The following is a 16,529-nucleotide window of genomic DNA, read 5'->3' on the forward strand; positions in this document are numbered from 1 at the left end:
ACTTTCCTTCCAAGGAGTAAGTGCCTTTTGATTTCATGGCTGCAGTCACCATCTACAGTGATTCTGGAGCCCAAAAAAGTAAAGTCAGCTACTATTTCCCCATTTATTTGCCATGAAGTGATGGGACCAGATGCCATGATCTTAGTTTTCTGAATGTGAGCTTTAAGCCAACTTTTCCACTCTTCTCTTTCATTTTCATCAAGAGCTCTTTAGTTCTTCACTTTTTGCCATGAGGATGGTGTCATCTGCATATCTGAGGTTATTGATATTTCTCCCAGCAATCTTGATTCCAGCTTGTGCTTCTTCCAGCCCAGCGTTTCTCATGATGTACTCTGCATATAAGTTAAATAAGCAGGGTGACAATATACAGCCCTGATGTACTCCTTTCCCAGTTTGGAACCAGTCTGTTGTTCCATGTCCAATTCTAACTGTTGCTTCCTGACCTGCATACAGATTTCTCAGGAGTCAGGTCAGGTGGTCTGGTATTCCCGTCTCTTTAAGAGTTACAGCTTGTGGTGATCCACACAGTCAAAGGCTTTGGCATAGTCAATAAAGCAGAAGCAGATGTTTTTCTGGAACCCTCTTGCTTTTTCGATGATCCAGCAGATGTTGGCAATTTGATCTCTGGTTCCTCTGCCTTTTCTAAAAAAAAGCTTGAACATCTGGAAGTTCGCGGTTCATGTACTGTTGAAGCCTGGTTTGGAGAATTTTGAGCATTACTTTGCTAGCGGGTGAGAATGGTGCAATTGTGCAGTAGTTTAAGCATTCTTTGGCATTGCCTTTCTTGGGGATTGGAATGAAAACTGACCTTTTCCAGTCCTGTGGCCACTGCTGAGTTTTCCAAATTTGCTGGCATATTGAGTGCAGCACTTTCACAGCATCATCTTTTAGGATTTGAAATAACTCAACTGGAATTCCATCACATCCACTAGCTTTCTTCATATTGATGCTTCCTAAGGCCCACCCACTTGACTTCGCATTCTAGGATGTCTGGCTCTAGGTGAGTGATCACACCATCGTGATTATCTGCGTTGTAAAGATCTTTCTTGTATACTTCTTCTGTGTATTCTTGCCACTTCTTCTTAATATCTTCTGCTTCTGTTAGGTCCATACCATGTCTGTCCTTTATTGAGCCCATCTTTGCATGAAATGTCCCCTTGGTATCTCTGATTTTCTTGAAGAGATCTCTAGTCTTTCCCATTCTACTGTTTTCCTCAATTTCTTGGCATTGATCTCTGAGGAAGGCTTTCTTACCTCTCCTTGCTATTCTTGCTTGTTTGCATTTCTTTTTCTTGGAGATGGTCTTGATCCCTGCCTCCTGTACAATGTCATGAACCTCCATCCATAGTTATTCAGGCACTCTGTCTATCATATCTAATCCCTTGAATCTATTGATGCTTTTGAACTGCGGTGTTGGAGAAGATTCTTGAGAGTTCTTTGGACTGAAAAGAGATCCAACCAGTCCATCCTAAAGGAAATCAGTCCTGAATATTCATTAGAAGGACTGACGCTGAAGCTGAAACTCCAATACTTTGGCCACCTGATGCGAAGAACCGACTCATTGGAAAAGACCCTGATGCTGGGAAAGATTGAAGGTGGGAGGAGAAGGGAATGACAGAGGATGAGATGGTTGGATGGCATCACCAACTTGATGGACATGAGTTTGAGCAAGCTCCAGGACTTGGTGATGGACAGGGAAGCCTGGCGTGCTGCAGTCCATGGGGTCGCAAGGAGTTGGACATGACTGAGCGACTGAACTGAACTGAAAGGGAGACCGTTATCTTTGCTCTTCCTTCCTAGGACAATCTATAGGACTTATTTCTCTCGGGACCCAGTGCAGAGAAGAGCCGTGTGGCTCCTTAGCAAATGATGGCATTTGTCTTACAGGCACTGAGTAAATAAATCCCTTTTTGATTTTGTTTCCTTGCCAAATTGACTGCTAGGAAGCTCAGACACAAATCCCCCAGGCCCGCCTCCTCTGTGTACAGGATCGGGTAACCCACATTCGTAGCTTTGCTCCTCCTACTTTCCTAGTGATCTCTTTTTTCCTGCATTTTCCCTCTGTGCCCATTTCCTCACCATGGCTTTTTCTTTTTATTTCCTTCTACCTGTGTTCTCTCTATTTCTGTAAGGCTTCTCGCATCCTTTCTGGGATCAAATGGGCATTAATTAAGCAGTCCCTGCGTTCTGTGCTGCTCCCTGTAGCTCTAGCAAATGCCATCAGGGTTTTGGGCAAAGCTCCCGAAAGGAGGGTTGAAATGTCTGAGCTTCACAGGACAGACCTCCTGCCATGAGGCTGATGGGCTACCTGGTGCTGTATAAGGGGTTGGCTCATGTGTCAGGCCCCTGATCACTGTGACCTCCTGAGGTCAACAGTCTGATTTTGTGCCTTTGGAATGAGCACAGAGAAGAGTGTCAGGGGCAGACTACCCAGGCTGGGCCCGCGCCAGCCCTGTCTTGACCTCTCAGTCCAACTTGCCTTCCCCTGGGAAGCGCCTGGGAGCATGGGGTGGGCAAAGCACTGTGCCGGGCATTCCTGGGGCCGCCCCAGGCCTTCCACTGAGGAACCTCCAGGCTGGTAGAGGAGCCCTGACCCCTGATCTGGCTTTGGTGGAGGCCGCCTGGGAGGGAGCTGGGGGAGAGGAGAGACAAGTGCAGACTCCAGGGGCCTGGGAAGAGCAGGCCACGCAGAGGGAAAGACACGGGTGAAGGCCCAGAGGACCGAAGATGCAGGAGTAGGTACCAGGGAGACTGGGTGGTGGTCTTTATCTGGAAGGTGCCGTTTAGAAGATGAGCAAGGAAAAGGGAATCTTGGAATATGGGGTGGCACCCAAGCTGAGTTTGGCCTTGATCCTATAAAGCAGCAGTGAATGGGAAGCATCGAAGGGAGCTCTGAGGTGGGGGCCTGGTGGGAGGAATACAGCCAGGCTTGCTGTGCAGAACAGTCCTTCTGGCTGCAGGGCGAGAGAGGGCGGGAGGGCCCAGTGAGTCAACAAGACCAAGAGGAAGGGGTTTGAACTGAGCCTCAGCAGGGGCAAGAGGAGGCCACACGGCCCCGTCGATCTGGCCACTCATGAGCCCTGGGTCCTCTTACCGGCCATTCATGACATAGCCCTGCTTACCCCTCCAGCGTCTGTTCTCGTTCACATCATCCAGTTTACATGGATACGTGTGTGTGTGTGTGTATTTTTCTTTTTAGCATCTTGCTAATCTTACATATATAGCATATGTAGTTCTCCAAAACATTCCATGTTGGCCTCTGTTTCAGGGCCTTTGCTCGGGCTGTTCCATCTGCCTAGGACACCTTTTTCCCAGCTTACCCTGGTCTAGCTTACACGGCCAACTCCTCATCCTTCAAATCACAGCTCACGTGTCACTTCCTCTGAGGGCAGCAAGTCCTCCTGACTGCCACGTACAAACCTCCATTATTACCTACGGTACACTGCGTCCCAGCAGCTCAGACTCCCCTGATGGCCTCACTCATGGGACTCTTCTCTCCTGTAAGGCTGGGCTCAGGCTTGCTCTCTCCAAACCCCCAGTGTCCGGCACAGGGCCTAGTCATGCTGTGATGCTCAGTACATGTTGAGTGAACAAATAGAAGGCTGGATGAGTGGAGGTCAAGATGCCTGGAGGATAATAGTGGTAGTAATTATTACTATTGAGCAAGGGATCTTAGTGTATCATCTCATTTAATCTCATGATGCATCTGAGACAGATACTTTCTTTATCCCCATTTTATAAATAAGCAAACTGAGACTTCAGAAATTGTTATTTGCCCACCCAACTGGTAAGCTCCGAACTGGAATTGGAACCCCAGGCAGGCTGGCTCCAGAGGATGCAGTTGTTAACCCACGTAGCTGGGCTGGGCTGGGTAGGGAGGCTGGGCTCTCTGGTGAGGTGCTGAATAAAGAAAGGGGTGGGGTGAGGTCTCTCCAGTTTTTCTGCTTTTTTGTGTTTGCACTCGAAGGAATGAAAAGCACACGGGTCAGTAGTACTTTACACCATCTCACCAGGCCCTTCCAAGTAGCCGCAGTTCTAGCCTTTTCACCTGGGTACCTTTCCTAGCCCGTCACTGTCCTCATAGAACTGACCACTGTTCTGCTCACACCCTCACCTTGAGAGGAGGTGAGACTCCATGTGTCCTGTTCTCAGCTGGCGAACCTCACGTCTCTTCTGTCCCATTTGTCTCTCGCAGATGTCATGGAACCCCCAGTACCGGAGCTCCAAGTTCCGCCACGTCTTTGGCAAACCAGCCAGCAAGGAGAACTGCTACGACTCTGTGCCCATCACCCACAGCGTCCAAGACAATCACTTCTGCGCTGTGAACCCCCACTTCATCGCGGTCGTGACTGAGTGCACTGGCGGGGGTGCCTTCCTCGTCATTCCCTTGCACCAGGTAAGGACGCCTGCTAGGCCCGGCCCCACACAGCTCTCTGGAGGCAGCATAGGACAGAGGGAAGGTGGAAGGAGCCTCAGTTTGGATTCCATACATGGGCTCAAGTCCCAGCCCTGCTGTGTGACCAAGAATGAGTCATTTCACCCCTTCAGTCTTGGTGTCTTATTTCAGCTTCTTGCAGTTGTTTAGGACTCCTATGACCAACCCTCCACCCCACTGCAAATTCATTCATTCCTGAATAACATTAAATGCATTGCCGGGCTCACGAGACATTGGGGAAGTCTCCAAAGCCAGCTCCTCTCTCCAAGAGAGAAAAGAACCTTGAGGCGAAATCCAAGGAGAGGTAAGCAGCAAGCGAACAGGAAGAACAGGCTTGTCTTGTGGCGATCGTTGACAGCAGAAGTTGGGACGTATGCAATTGCTGATATTTAACAGACTTTGATCCCCAAAATGGCAGTTTCATATAGATTAACTTAACAGCAGATCTTTTCAGGATCCCGAGTCTCTGCCTTGAGGCAGCATCTGCGAAGGGACTGGAGGGCTTGGTGGTGCCTCTGGTTTGCAGCGGAAGCAGATAGAAAGTTTCTCCAGAGAAAAGTATCTCAGTGTGAACGGGACTCCCACAGATTAAGATTAGGGAAGTTCATAAGCTGAGAGCTACCAAGCATGTAAGCCCCTATGAGTAAGCATCAGCTGAAAAAACAAACAACAGACTTGGAGCCCTAAAGGGCTTTAGAAGTTAAAACCACACATAAAATGGATTCATAGATCAGGTTTTCTGATCCCAATGCACTTGACTTAGAAATCAATAACAAAAGAGAAATTTTAAATTCTCATTCATTTAGAAGTTTAAAAACACCTTTCTAGGGACTTTCCTGGTGGTCCATTGAGTAAGACTCCATGTTTCTACTGCAGGGGGTACAGGTTCAATCACTGGTCAGGGAACTAAGATTCCACATGCCGATCAGCCTGGCTGAAAAAAATAATAAAAACACCTTCCTAAATAACTTCTAGATCAAAGAAGAAATCAAAATGGAAATTTAAAAATACTGGGACATGAATGAAAATGAAATATATCAGTAAAATTATGGGGATGCAGGGAAGTGGTGCTTCAAGGGAAATGTGCAGCACTAATGCTTATATTTGGAGAAGGCAATGGCACCCCACTCCAGTACTCTTGCCTGGAAAATCCCATGGACGCAGGAGCCTGGTAGGCTGCGGTCCATGGGGTCGCTAAGAGTCGGACACGACTGAAGTGACTTAGCAGTAGCAGCAATGCTTATATTGGGCTTCCCAGGTAAAGCCTGGGCTTTCCCAGGGAGTGGTAAAGAATCTGCCTGCCAATGCAGGAGTCGCAGGAGACGTGGGTTTGATCCCCGAGTTGGGAAGTTCCCCAGGAGGAGGACATGGCAATCCACTCCAGAATTCTTGCCTGGAGAATCCCCTGGACAGAGGAGACTGGCAGGCTACAGTCCTTGGGGTCGCAAAGAGTCAGACACAACTACAGTAATCGAGCACGCACACACACAGAATTCAGTACCCATTCATGAGCAAAATTAAAGTTCTTTGCACGCTAGGAAAAGGGATCTTCACTAACATAGGAAACAGAATTTTTTAAAAACTTATTTATTTGCTGCCGTGCGGGGTTGCTGGGCACGAGCTTTTCTCCAGTTGCGGTGCTCGGACTCCTCACCGCGGTGGCCTCTCCTGTTGCGGAGCATGGGCTCCAGGGCGCACAGGCTCAGTGGCTGTGATGCGTGGGCTTAGTTGCCCCGCAGCACGTGGGATCTTCCCAGATCCGGGGTCGAATCCGTGTCTCCTGCCTGGGCAGGTGGATTCTTTACCACTGAGCCACGAGGGAAGAAGCGCCACAGCCTCTCCTGTCCCACCCCATCTGCCTCCTGTCTTCTAGGAAGCAGAATTTTTTAAACTTTTTGTTTTGAAAGACTCTCAGCCCTACAGAAAAGTTGCAAAAAATAGTTGAATAAATGATTATCCTTCACCAAGATTCACTGGTTGTTAAGATTCTGCCAAATTTACTTTTTGTCGTTTTTTAAATATCTTTCTCTCTGTACGTGTGCGTAAACAAATTTTATTTCTGGTCAAGTGTAACCCAGGATCATGCATTATACTTCGTTGTCAGTTTACTCATTAGATTGCTTAGTTTGCTTCATTTCTCAATACTGACATTTTAAAGCTGTAAAGCCCAGCTGTTTTGAAGGATGTTGATAAAATTGAATTTAACCCATTGTTTCCTTGTGATTAGATTCATATTATACGTTTTTGGCAAGAATGTTAAATAAGTAATATTGTATCCTCAGTTCATTATGTCGTATGACACGTGAGGTCAGTTTGTCCCATTTTTGGTGATATTGGTGATGTTTGATCTCTTTGTTAATATGGTGCAAACATCACTCATGAAAAAGGAACATCCCTTTAGGGAATTCCCTGGCTGTCCAGCGGTTAGGACTCTGAGCTCTCACTACTGTGGCCCAGGTTTGACCCACGGTCAGGGAACTAACCCCCTCCCCCCGCAAAAAAAAGAACATAAAAGGTGCTGGCCTGAGCAGTAAGACTAGAAAAATAAGTTAAAGGTATAAGGATTGAAAAGGAAGAAATAAAACCATATTATTTACTGATGTGATTGTCTACATAGAAAACCAGAAGAGCACAGAGTCAAATTACTAGAAAAATAATAAGTGTTTGGAAGGTGACTGGATGAAAAATCAGAATCTAAGTCAGAGTTGCATTTTTAGGTAACAAGAGTGCTTAGAAAAATGTAAATATTTCCAGTGGAGTGAGAAGAGTAAATACCCAGGAATTAATAAGCAAAACTGAATAGGAGAAAATTACAGAGCATCATTGACAGGCTAATAATGAAGACGACCTAAGTAAATGGAAACGTGTGCCATGTTCATGAATAGTCACTTTTCCACCCTCCTCGAAATGTCCAGAGCATTCTCCTTTTCACTCCGTATTCCATAGCACATTGCTTTCTTAGGATACCGTGCCCTGAGTACTTTGAATCGGAGTCACTTGTGTCCTTCTGGTAGTACTTCTTAATGTATTTGCAGTGTGGGAGGAGTTGGGGAGAACCAGTACTTTGCTTCCCCATATATCACCCCGTGGGCACTCACAGTTGGTACTTATCAATTTTCACTGATTGAACAAATCTGTTCTGTTTCTATACATTTGCTTTTTAAGAATATCATACAAATGGAACCATGCAGTATGTAGGCCTTCGGGCTTAACTTTCTTCAGTCAGTGAGTTCTCTGGAGATCCATCCAGGTTGTACGTATCGGTTGCTTATTCTTTTTTATTGCCGAGTAGTGTTCTGTGGTGTGGTTGCAGTTTGTTGAACCCTTGGCTGTTGAAGGCCGTCTGGACTGTTTCCAGTTTGGAGCTGTTAGGACTGAAACTACTATAAACATTTGTATACAGGGTTCTGTGTGCACATAAGTAAATTCCATTTTTCTGGGATAAATGCCTAGGAGTGCAATCTCTGGATCATAAAGTAGTTACATGTTACATTTTATAGGAAACTGCCAAGCTATTTTCACAAATAGTTTTATAGCATAAGTAAAGTATTACATGGAACATAACTTCTAAAAAGTCCTTTGCTGTTTATCTGAAATTCAAATTTTACCAGGTATCCTCTTTTTATTTGTTAAATCTGGCGTCTCGACTCCCAGGTGATGCCAGGCTCTATTCTAGTTCCTTTTTTTTTTTTTTTATCGTTACAAAAAGAATTTTCAAACACAAAGGTAGGGAAAAACAATATCATGAACTCCTCACACCCAGACTCAAGAATTTTGAAGACTTTGTCATGCTTGCTTCATCCATCCCTTTTTTTTCCCTGCAATATTTTAAAGCAAAGCCCAGACTGTCATTTTACCCCCAGAGTTCAGTTTGCAATTCTATAAAATAATATTTTCTGTTACTGACAGAATGTGACATAACCACAATGCCAGGATCACAGCAATTTCCTATTATGTGAAGAAGCCCTTGATTGCTTCATAAATGCCTCTTTGCTCCGGGTTTGTTTGAGTCAGCATCAAGAAGGTCCACGTGTTGCATTTGGTTGACATTTTCTTAAGTTAACCACATCCAGCGTGACGGAGCAGGAGGCAGAGGCTGAGATAGGAAAAGGACCCGTGCTGGTCCCACGGTGCAGCGCTTACCTGGGCAGACAGGCCTGCGGGCCCATTTCCATGTAGTCAGCAGGGACAGGGCTTACGCTGCACCTTTATTAGCCCATTTTATGGGCGGTGTTGCCCCATTATATGCATCAGGATGCCGAGGCTCAGGGAGATGACTGTCTGAGGGACCCTGCTCAGGAAAGGTGTGGACCCAGACCTGGGCATGGTCCTGGGGCCCCACCCTCATTCAGCCGACCTGCACTCCTGAGTTTTGGCTCTGGTTCACGTCGGTTCCTTGTCAGTTACCAGGGTTTAAGTCCCATCCAGGCACAGAGAATGTCAGTAAAGGTAGAAGGAAGGGACAGGCTAGCGAATTCTTCACTTTCGCGCAGGACTGGAAGATTCCTGGCTTTCCCACCGTGTATGGGATTTATTCTCAGAAGGGCCAGGCTGGCCCATGTGGTGTCAGGTGTCCCGAAGGGAGTGACTCCACAGTCCCTTTCCCTTCCGCCCCGTGCCCCAGGGTGAACCCATTGCAGGGTGGCGCTGGCAGCCTAGGCAACCAGGGGCTGCGCTCAGGGAACAAAGGCTCAATGGGAAGGTCTGGGGACACGCCCGCCCTGAGCCTGGGGCACAGGCCAGGTTGGGCTTTGGACCCTGGCACCAGGCCTCCCGCAGACCCACCTGATCAGGTGGGAGGTGGACTTTGCTGTGAGGTGTGGAGGTCAGGAGGAATGCCAGCAAGAACAGGCAGAGCTCTGGGGTCAAGCCCAGCAGCATCGCTGGGAGTAGGCCAGGCCGGAGGAGGGTGTGGGCTTAGGGGCCGGAGGGACGTGTGGTGAACAGGTGCCTGGGAGCAGGGGAGGGGGGCACTTCACTGCTGTGCCCTTGGAGGCCAGCCAGACCCTGCTTAAGCATGCGTCATGCCACGTCCCTCCTGGGACCCACCCCCCTCCCATTGCCTGCTCACAAAGTCCTGCCTTTCTGACCACAACTCTTCATCCACATCCCAGCTGACGCCGTAAACCGCAGAGCCCCCCACAGCACACACCCGTCCCCTCCATACTCAGCTTCCCCTTCTAGAAATGGAGAGATGCAGGGTGTGTGCTAGACTGTTTTACTGTTTTTCTTTGGGAGAGAAAGTCTCTTCCAGTTCTGAGGGTCTGTTCAGCCTGGAGGGAGCTGGCCTGGGACCAGGGAGGTGGCGTGGGGTGGAGGTGTCCTTCGGGGTCCAGAGGACAGAGCTGGAACCAGAAGTGGAGAGTAAGGGGAGTGGGGAGGGCCACGGGGAAGCTATACTAGGCTCCGAGTAAGAAGTGTTTGCTCACAGTTTGTAACAAGGTCTGAAAGTGAAATAAGCCACCTAGCGGGGACGCGGGCGCCCCACCTCTGGAGGTGACCAGGCAAGGTTACCAGATAGCCTCTGCTGTCCACCACTTCCAGCCCTGGGTGTGGGGTCTATAGTGGACCCTCCCCAGGCTGCCTCTGTGCCTGTGAGAGGAGGGCTGATGAATGATGCGTTCCCTAAATCCTCCTGGGAACGTGATTTGCATTTTAGCAGCACATGTATTCACAAGATTAGGGAACACTCCTGTCGTCTTTTCCCCTCAGCTGTTTCCTCTGAGCAGCCCTCTGGCTAAGTCTCACCGACTCTAGTTAGGACATGTCTCATCTGTCCACTTGTCCATCTCTCCATGTGCATCTCTCTCTATGCAAGGTGACCTGTCCCCTCCTGTCTGGACTTCTCTACCTTCCTACCCATCAGCCTACCTTTCCTCCTGTTTGCTTCAGGATCTCTCTACTTAAAACCTATCTGTGTATGGCCCAGCCTTTCTGACTTGCAGTGCCTCCCCTTCATCCTAGTCTGATCAAAGTCTTTAAGGCCCAATTCAAAGGCATCCTCCTCCAGGAAGCCTTCTTTGATTGATCCCCCAGGGCATTTCTTCTGCCTCTGAGCCCTGAGTACACTATATCCTGCCTCCTCCACAGGTTGGCAGCTCCTCGAGGGCACAGATCAAGAGTAATTCATCTTCTGCCGCCACTTGCATGGGACATAAGATCTGGCACATAGTCGGTCCTCACTGAAAGGCCTGCTTGATGCTGATCATAACTATGGTGTGACGATAGCAAGAGGCAGACCATGAGTGAGAGAAAGCATTCCCAGTTCTCACGGCTCTGCCGTGGTTGGAGTGGCTCTGATTATCAACCCTTCCTATCCCCAGTTTCTGCGTTCTCAATGGGGATTCTTGCACGCCTTCCTGGGGTGGCTGGAGGGAAATTAAATAATCGAGCAGAGCCCCTAGCACAGGGCCTGGCACATAAATGACTCTTGAAATTATGGTTCCTAAAGAAAAATACTTGCAAACATGTTCCTTATAGGTGTAATAATGTGCTTGAGTGCATTCACTGGGGACACCTTGGCCTCACTAAGTACATCCTGGCCCCTGCAGAGTTCCGGGCAACAATAAAGCTGGCTAGTTGTGATTAGCTCTGATGAACTTATATTAGTGAATTTCCTGAGAGCTCACCATGTACCAGGTAGAGTCCTGTTTTTTTTTTTTCATTTGGTCGTGCCACGCAGCTTGTGGGATCTTAGTTTCCTGAACAGGATACGAACCCAGGCCTTGGCCATGAAAGCTCTTGAGTCCTAACCACTGGCCACCAGGGGATTCCCGAGACAGAGTCCTAAGCACTGTGTGTGTGTGAACCCGTTTAATCCTCACCTCCACCCTGAGATTCTACTGCCCTTGCCATTTTGTAGGTGAGGACGCTGACCAAGAGGCAGGTTCCCTGTGAGCCCTAAGGTCACGACAGTAGCCCCACCGCCTCTCCTGTCCCACCCACCTGGCTCCTGCCTTCTGGGTCCTACAGTCCCGTCCACTTCCTCTGCCCCAGGACAGCCCCTCAGAGGCTCCGGGCTGAGCAGCTCCGTGGCGTCCACGAGGAGGACAGGCGTGTCCCCTCTGATGAGAGTCTGTGCTGTGTGCGCTAAGTCGCTTCATTGCGTCCGACTCTTTGCAACCCTATGGACCGTAGTCCTCCAGGCTCCTCTGTCCGTGGGGACTCTCCAGGCAAGAATACTGGAGTGGGTTGCCATGCCCTCCTCCAGGGGATCTTCCTGAGGGATTGAACCCACTTCTCTTACATCTTCTGCATTGGCAGGTAGGTTCTTTACCCCTAGCACCACCTGGGAAGCCCCCATTTAGAACCTACACATGTACGCGCACACACACACACACACCCACAAATCAGAGTCCTGTCCTTGGCTGACTGCTGGCCTAATGGGCTGAAAGACAGCAGTGGCCTCTGGATTATAAATATCCCTGTCCTGACAGGGCTTTTAGCAGCCCGGTCAATAGCCCATCAGACTGGCTAATGTCTATTAATGTGGGTCCTCCCACAGAAACCCTCTTAGGCACAGGGCCAACCAGTCTCTGGGGACCACCTGCCATCCTCGGTTCATTAAGAAGGAAGAGAAGCTGTGTGGGGCTGGGGCCTCTGCTCTCGGAGGTTCGGGAGGAGTGCCCGCCAGAGCCAGGCCTGGCTCTCAGGCACCTCCAAGTCTGAGGCTCACAGAGCCGGGGGCTGGAGTCTGAACGGGGCTCCTGGGCACATTGCCTCCAGTCAGCTAAGGCCAGGGACAATCCGCTCTCTTGAGAAACCTTTCTCAGGGCAGAGACTGGGGCTTGGCCCTGGGCCAGAGTGCAGAGATCAAGGCCTTGAGAGCACCTGGGTACGCCACAGCCAAAGACAGCGCTGCTGACTGCTTTGGTCCTTTGGCCCAGAAAATGATCCTAGAGAAGGGAAAGCCTGTGTGCAGGAAGGGGGTCAGGACACCGACTCAGAGAGGGCCGGTGCTCCCTCTGACCACAGTGAGCATGCCGCAGGCTCACCCTGGGCTCCAGCCCTTCACCTTCCCCGTGACCCTGGGCCAGTTCCTCCTCCAGTCTGGGGGGCGGGGGCGGGGGTGGTCAGTGATCCATTGGTAATACCTGCCGCAGGTGCAGGCTAGTTGAGCTTTGCTGGGTTTTTTTACCATTCCTGATCACAAAGCCCCTCAAGCTCTGCAGTTTTATCAGAAATTTTTAGCTAATCCTGCAAGGACCTGATCTTTTCAGAAAGTCTGTAGTCTTGTCTTAAATACCTTTTTTTAAAAAAATTATTTATTTTTAATCGAAGGATAATTGCTTTGCAATGTGGTGTTGGTTTCTGCCGTGTATCAACATGAATCAGCCACAGGGATACGCGTCCCCTCCCTCTCAAACCTCCCTCTTAAATACCTTTTTATTGCAAAATTTTACACAGTTTTTATAGTTTAGAAGACAAAATTTTAAGATACAGAGGATGATTAAAAAAAAAGCCACACCCATTTAGCTCACCGTATAGAGATAACCATGAGTAACATTTTGATGCATTTCCTTCCAGTCTTTTTTTCTCAACTTTAGTGTACATGTGTGGGACTTACCTGGCCATCCAATGGTTAGGACTCTGTGCTTCCAATGCAGGGGATGTGGGTTCCATCCCTAATCAGGGAGGAACTAAGATCCCTCATGCCAAGAGGCACAACCAAAAACTTTTATTTAAAAAAATATATGTATATATACACATATGTAGATGCATGTGTGTGTTGGCAACCCACTCCAGCATTCTTGCCTGGAGAATCCCACGGACAGAGTAGCCTGGCGGGCTACAGTGCCTCTGGTCGCAAAGAATCGGACACAGCTAAGGCAGCTTAGCACGCATGCATGTGCGTGAGCACACACAGGCACGCGTGATCAAAGCTCTTATTGGAGCACTTCCTGTAGCAGATCACTGGTGGACTTTTCAGCCACAGGACGTCATTTTACCCTCACCACCCTGCAAGGGAGAGATTATTCGTCGTATTTTGGGACAGTGGAGAATGACCTGGGGGCTTGGAGCGCTGGTCCCTGGGAGACCTGAGCTGGGCCCGTGGGTGCTGGGCCCTCACTCCAGGTGCTGCCTTGCTGCTCCCGTCCCCGCCCGGGGGCCTGTTTTCTTCATCCGTGAAGAAGGCTAAACCATCTGAAAGACGTTGATCTTGTGCTCACCTCCTCACACAGCACCATCAAATGACACATCCCAAGTCTTTATTTTCTCTCTCCCTCCCTCTCTGAATGTCTGTCGTTGTTTAGTCGCTCAGTGATGTCCACTTCTTTGCAGCCGCATGGACTGCAGCACGCCAGGCTCCCCTCTCTTTTACCATCTCCCAGAGTTTGCTCAGATTAATGTCCACTGAGTCGGTGATGCCATCCAACCATCTCATCCTCTGCCACCTTTTTCCTATTGCCTTCAATCTTTCCCAGCCTCAGGGTCTTTCCCAATGTATGTGAAAGTACTTGTTTGTTTTCTAAACCCTTTGATGGTAAGTTACCTATATCTTTGCCCTTTATCCCTAAGTATTAGTATGTTTCCTAAAAATAGGAATTTTTTTCTTACGTACCCACAGTACGTTGTCAAATTCACTCAGTTGAGCTTTACAATACTTTTATCTACCATTCACGTCCCAATGTATCAAATAATGTGCTTTATAGGGTTCCCCCTCCTGGAAGGGATCCAGTCTAGGGAGAGATGTCTAAGACCCTTTCCCAAGAAGTGAGATCGGAGTTGGGCAGAGGATTTCTGAAGGGGAGCCTGGGACCACGGCCTGTTTTCAGAGCTGAGATGCATGAACCAGAGGCTCGGGTGTCTGTCTCCTAGTTTGCCAGAGGTAATGGGGTGCCCTGTGTCTGTAGTCACGGCAGCTGCCCTCTCTGGAGCCCTGGGCGGCAAGGCCATAGAGCGTCCCTGGTCTTCACTTCCTCTCCCTTGGGCATGGTCTCAGGGCATCCCACGAGTGCAAGGGTCTCTGCAGAGTTGGGCAGGTGAGGGAAGAAGAGCCTGTGGGTGAGCCCTGAGTTTGCTCCGTCCTTGAAAATACATTTCTAAATATCCCCGAGACTATTAGTTCTGTGAGGTCAAGTACTGCATCTTGTGTTCACCCAGCACTTTGCCTTGGGCCTGTCCTCCAGGTTCCCTGTAATGATCTGCCGGTGGGTGGGTGTCAGCCAGTTTTCTTCTCCCCTGTCTCCTTCGCTGAGATGTAAGGTGGAGCCTTCCGCTGGGCGGGCTCTGGAACCTGAGGATGTGGGCGGTGTCTGCGTTGGCAGGCAGAGGGCCCGGTCCTGGGCCCTGTACTGCCAGGGCCATGCAGCGTGGTGTGTGAAATCCGTGTGCGGGTCCCCGCCAGCCGCCAGCTTCTGTGCTTGAACTGGTGTCGCTTTCTCATGACCCAGGAGTTCTCAGCTGCAGGGCTGTGAACCTTGTGTGTCCTCCCAGCCCCGAGACAGGAGTTCTCAGCAGGAAAGAGGGGAAGGGAGGAAGTGCCCTTTCTTGTTTCTCTTCTTGATTGATGTGTTTTTGGCTGCGCAGGCTTCTCTCCAGGTGCGGTGAGTCGGGGCTCCTCTCTCTGCAGCGCGCAGGCTTCTCATGCTTCTCCATGGCGTGTGGGATCTTCCTGGATCAGGGATTGAACCTGTGTCTCCTGCATTGGCAGCTGGATTCTTAATCCACTGTGCCCCCAGGAAAAACCCACCCTTTCTTTTTAATTGAAGTATAACTCACATGCTTCCCCTGTGGCTCAGCTGGTAAAGAATCCACCTGCAATCCGGGAGACCTGGGTTCGATCCCTGGTTGGGAAGATCCCCAGGAGAAGGGAAAGGCTACCCGCTCCAGTATTCTGGCCCGGAGAATTCCACGGACTGTATAGTCCACGGGTGGCAAAGACTCGGACATGACTGAGTGCCTTTCAGCTTCATAACTCACATACTGTAAAATTCACCATTTAAGTGTGTGATTCAGTGGGTTTTAGATACTCACGTGTTGTGCAACCGTCACCACTAATTTGAAAATAACTTCATCACCGCAGAAACCCCATTCCCATTAACAGCCACTCGTGCCCTTCTCCCCCAGCCCTAGGCAACCACTAGTCTGCTTTCCGTCTCTATGGATTTAACTGTTTTGGATTTTTGTTGTTGTTGCCACACCTAGACGCTTCTGGGATCTTAGTTCCTCAACTTGAGACATGCCCAGGCCCCCAGCAGTGAAAGCAGAGTCCTGACCACTGGACAGCCAGGGAATTACCCCCGTCCTGGACTTCTCACATGCATCAGTCAGGGTTCAGAGTTCTAGGTACCAGGGGGTGTGTTCCTTTGCTCAAGTAGCAAAGCTACATCTGGTGCATCATCTAAGCAGAATCACGCAGGATGAGGCTTTTTATGTCTGGTGTCTGCCAGCTAGCACCCACGTTGTAGCGTGTGTCAGCACTTCATTCCCTTTTTTGACCATATTTCATTTCATGAATATACTGGGGCTTCCTGGGTGGCTCAGTGATAAAAGAATCTGCCTGCAATGCAGGAGACGTGGGTTCTTATCCCTGGGTTGGGAAGATCCCCTGGAGGAGGAAATGGCAACCCACTCCAGGATTCTTGCCTGGAGAATCCCATGGACAGAGGAGCCAGGTGGGCTATAGCCCACAGGGTCGGAAAGAGTTGGACACGACTTCATTCCCTTTTTTGAAAAATATTTCATTGTATGACTATACTACGGTTTTATAATCTATTTATCCATTTATGGACATTTGGGTTGTTCCCACCTTTTGGCTATTTTGAATAATGCTGCTGTGAGCACTGGCGTACAGTTTTTTTATAGACCTATGTTTTTATTTCTCCCGGGGCTGGACCTAGGAGTAGCATTATGGGGTCATGTAGTAATTCTGTTTAACCTTTTGAGGAGCTGCCAGACTGTGTTCCTCAGTGGCTACACCCTTTTTGCATTCCTGCCAGCAGTATATGAAGGAGAAATGTCCTTTTATTAAACACGTACCATGTGCTAGACACTTGCGCTAGACCCTTCCCATACCTCACCTCCTGTGAACCTCACTTGAACTCTGAAATATCTATTACTAGCTCCATTTTCCTGAGGCTCAAGAGGTGTC

At 49.1% G+C, this 16,529-nt stretch overlaps 1 protein-coding gene across 3 annotated transcripts in view; it reads left to right on the plus strand.

The window, feature by feature from the left end:
• The window catches only part of CORO2A (coronin 2A), a 60,753-nt gene that overhangs the window by 32,287 nt on the left and 11,937 nt on the right, over positions 1–16,529 (plus strand). For all 3 annotated transcript variants that reach the window (XM_043487058.1, XM_043487057.1, XM_043487056.1), the window contains exon 2: positions 4,196–4,396. In XM_043487058.1, coding sequence (XP_043342993.1) covers positions 4,196–4,396 — 201 coding nt within the window. The remainder of the gene's footprint in view (positions 1–4,195; positions 4,397–16,529) is intronic.

Source organism: Cervus canadensis, chromosome 14 (assembly GCF_019320065.1).
Source record: "Cervus canadensis isolate Bull #8, Minnesota chromosome 14, ASM1932006v1, whole genome shotgun sequence".
NCBI classification, from domain to species: Eukaryota; Metazoa; Chordata; class Mammalia; order Artiodactyla; family Cervidae; genus Cervus; species Cervus canadensis.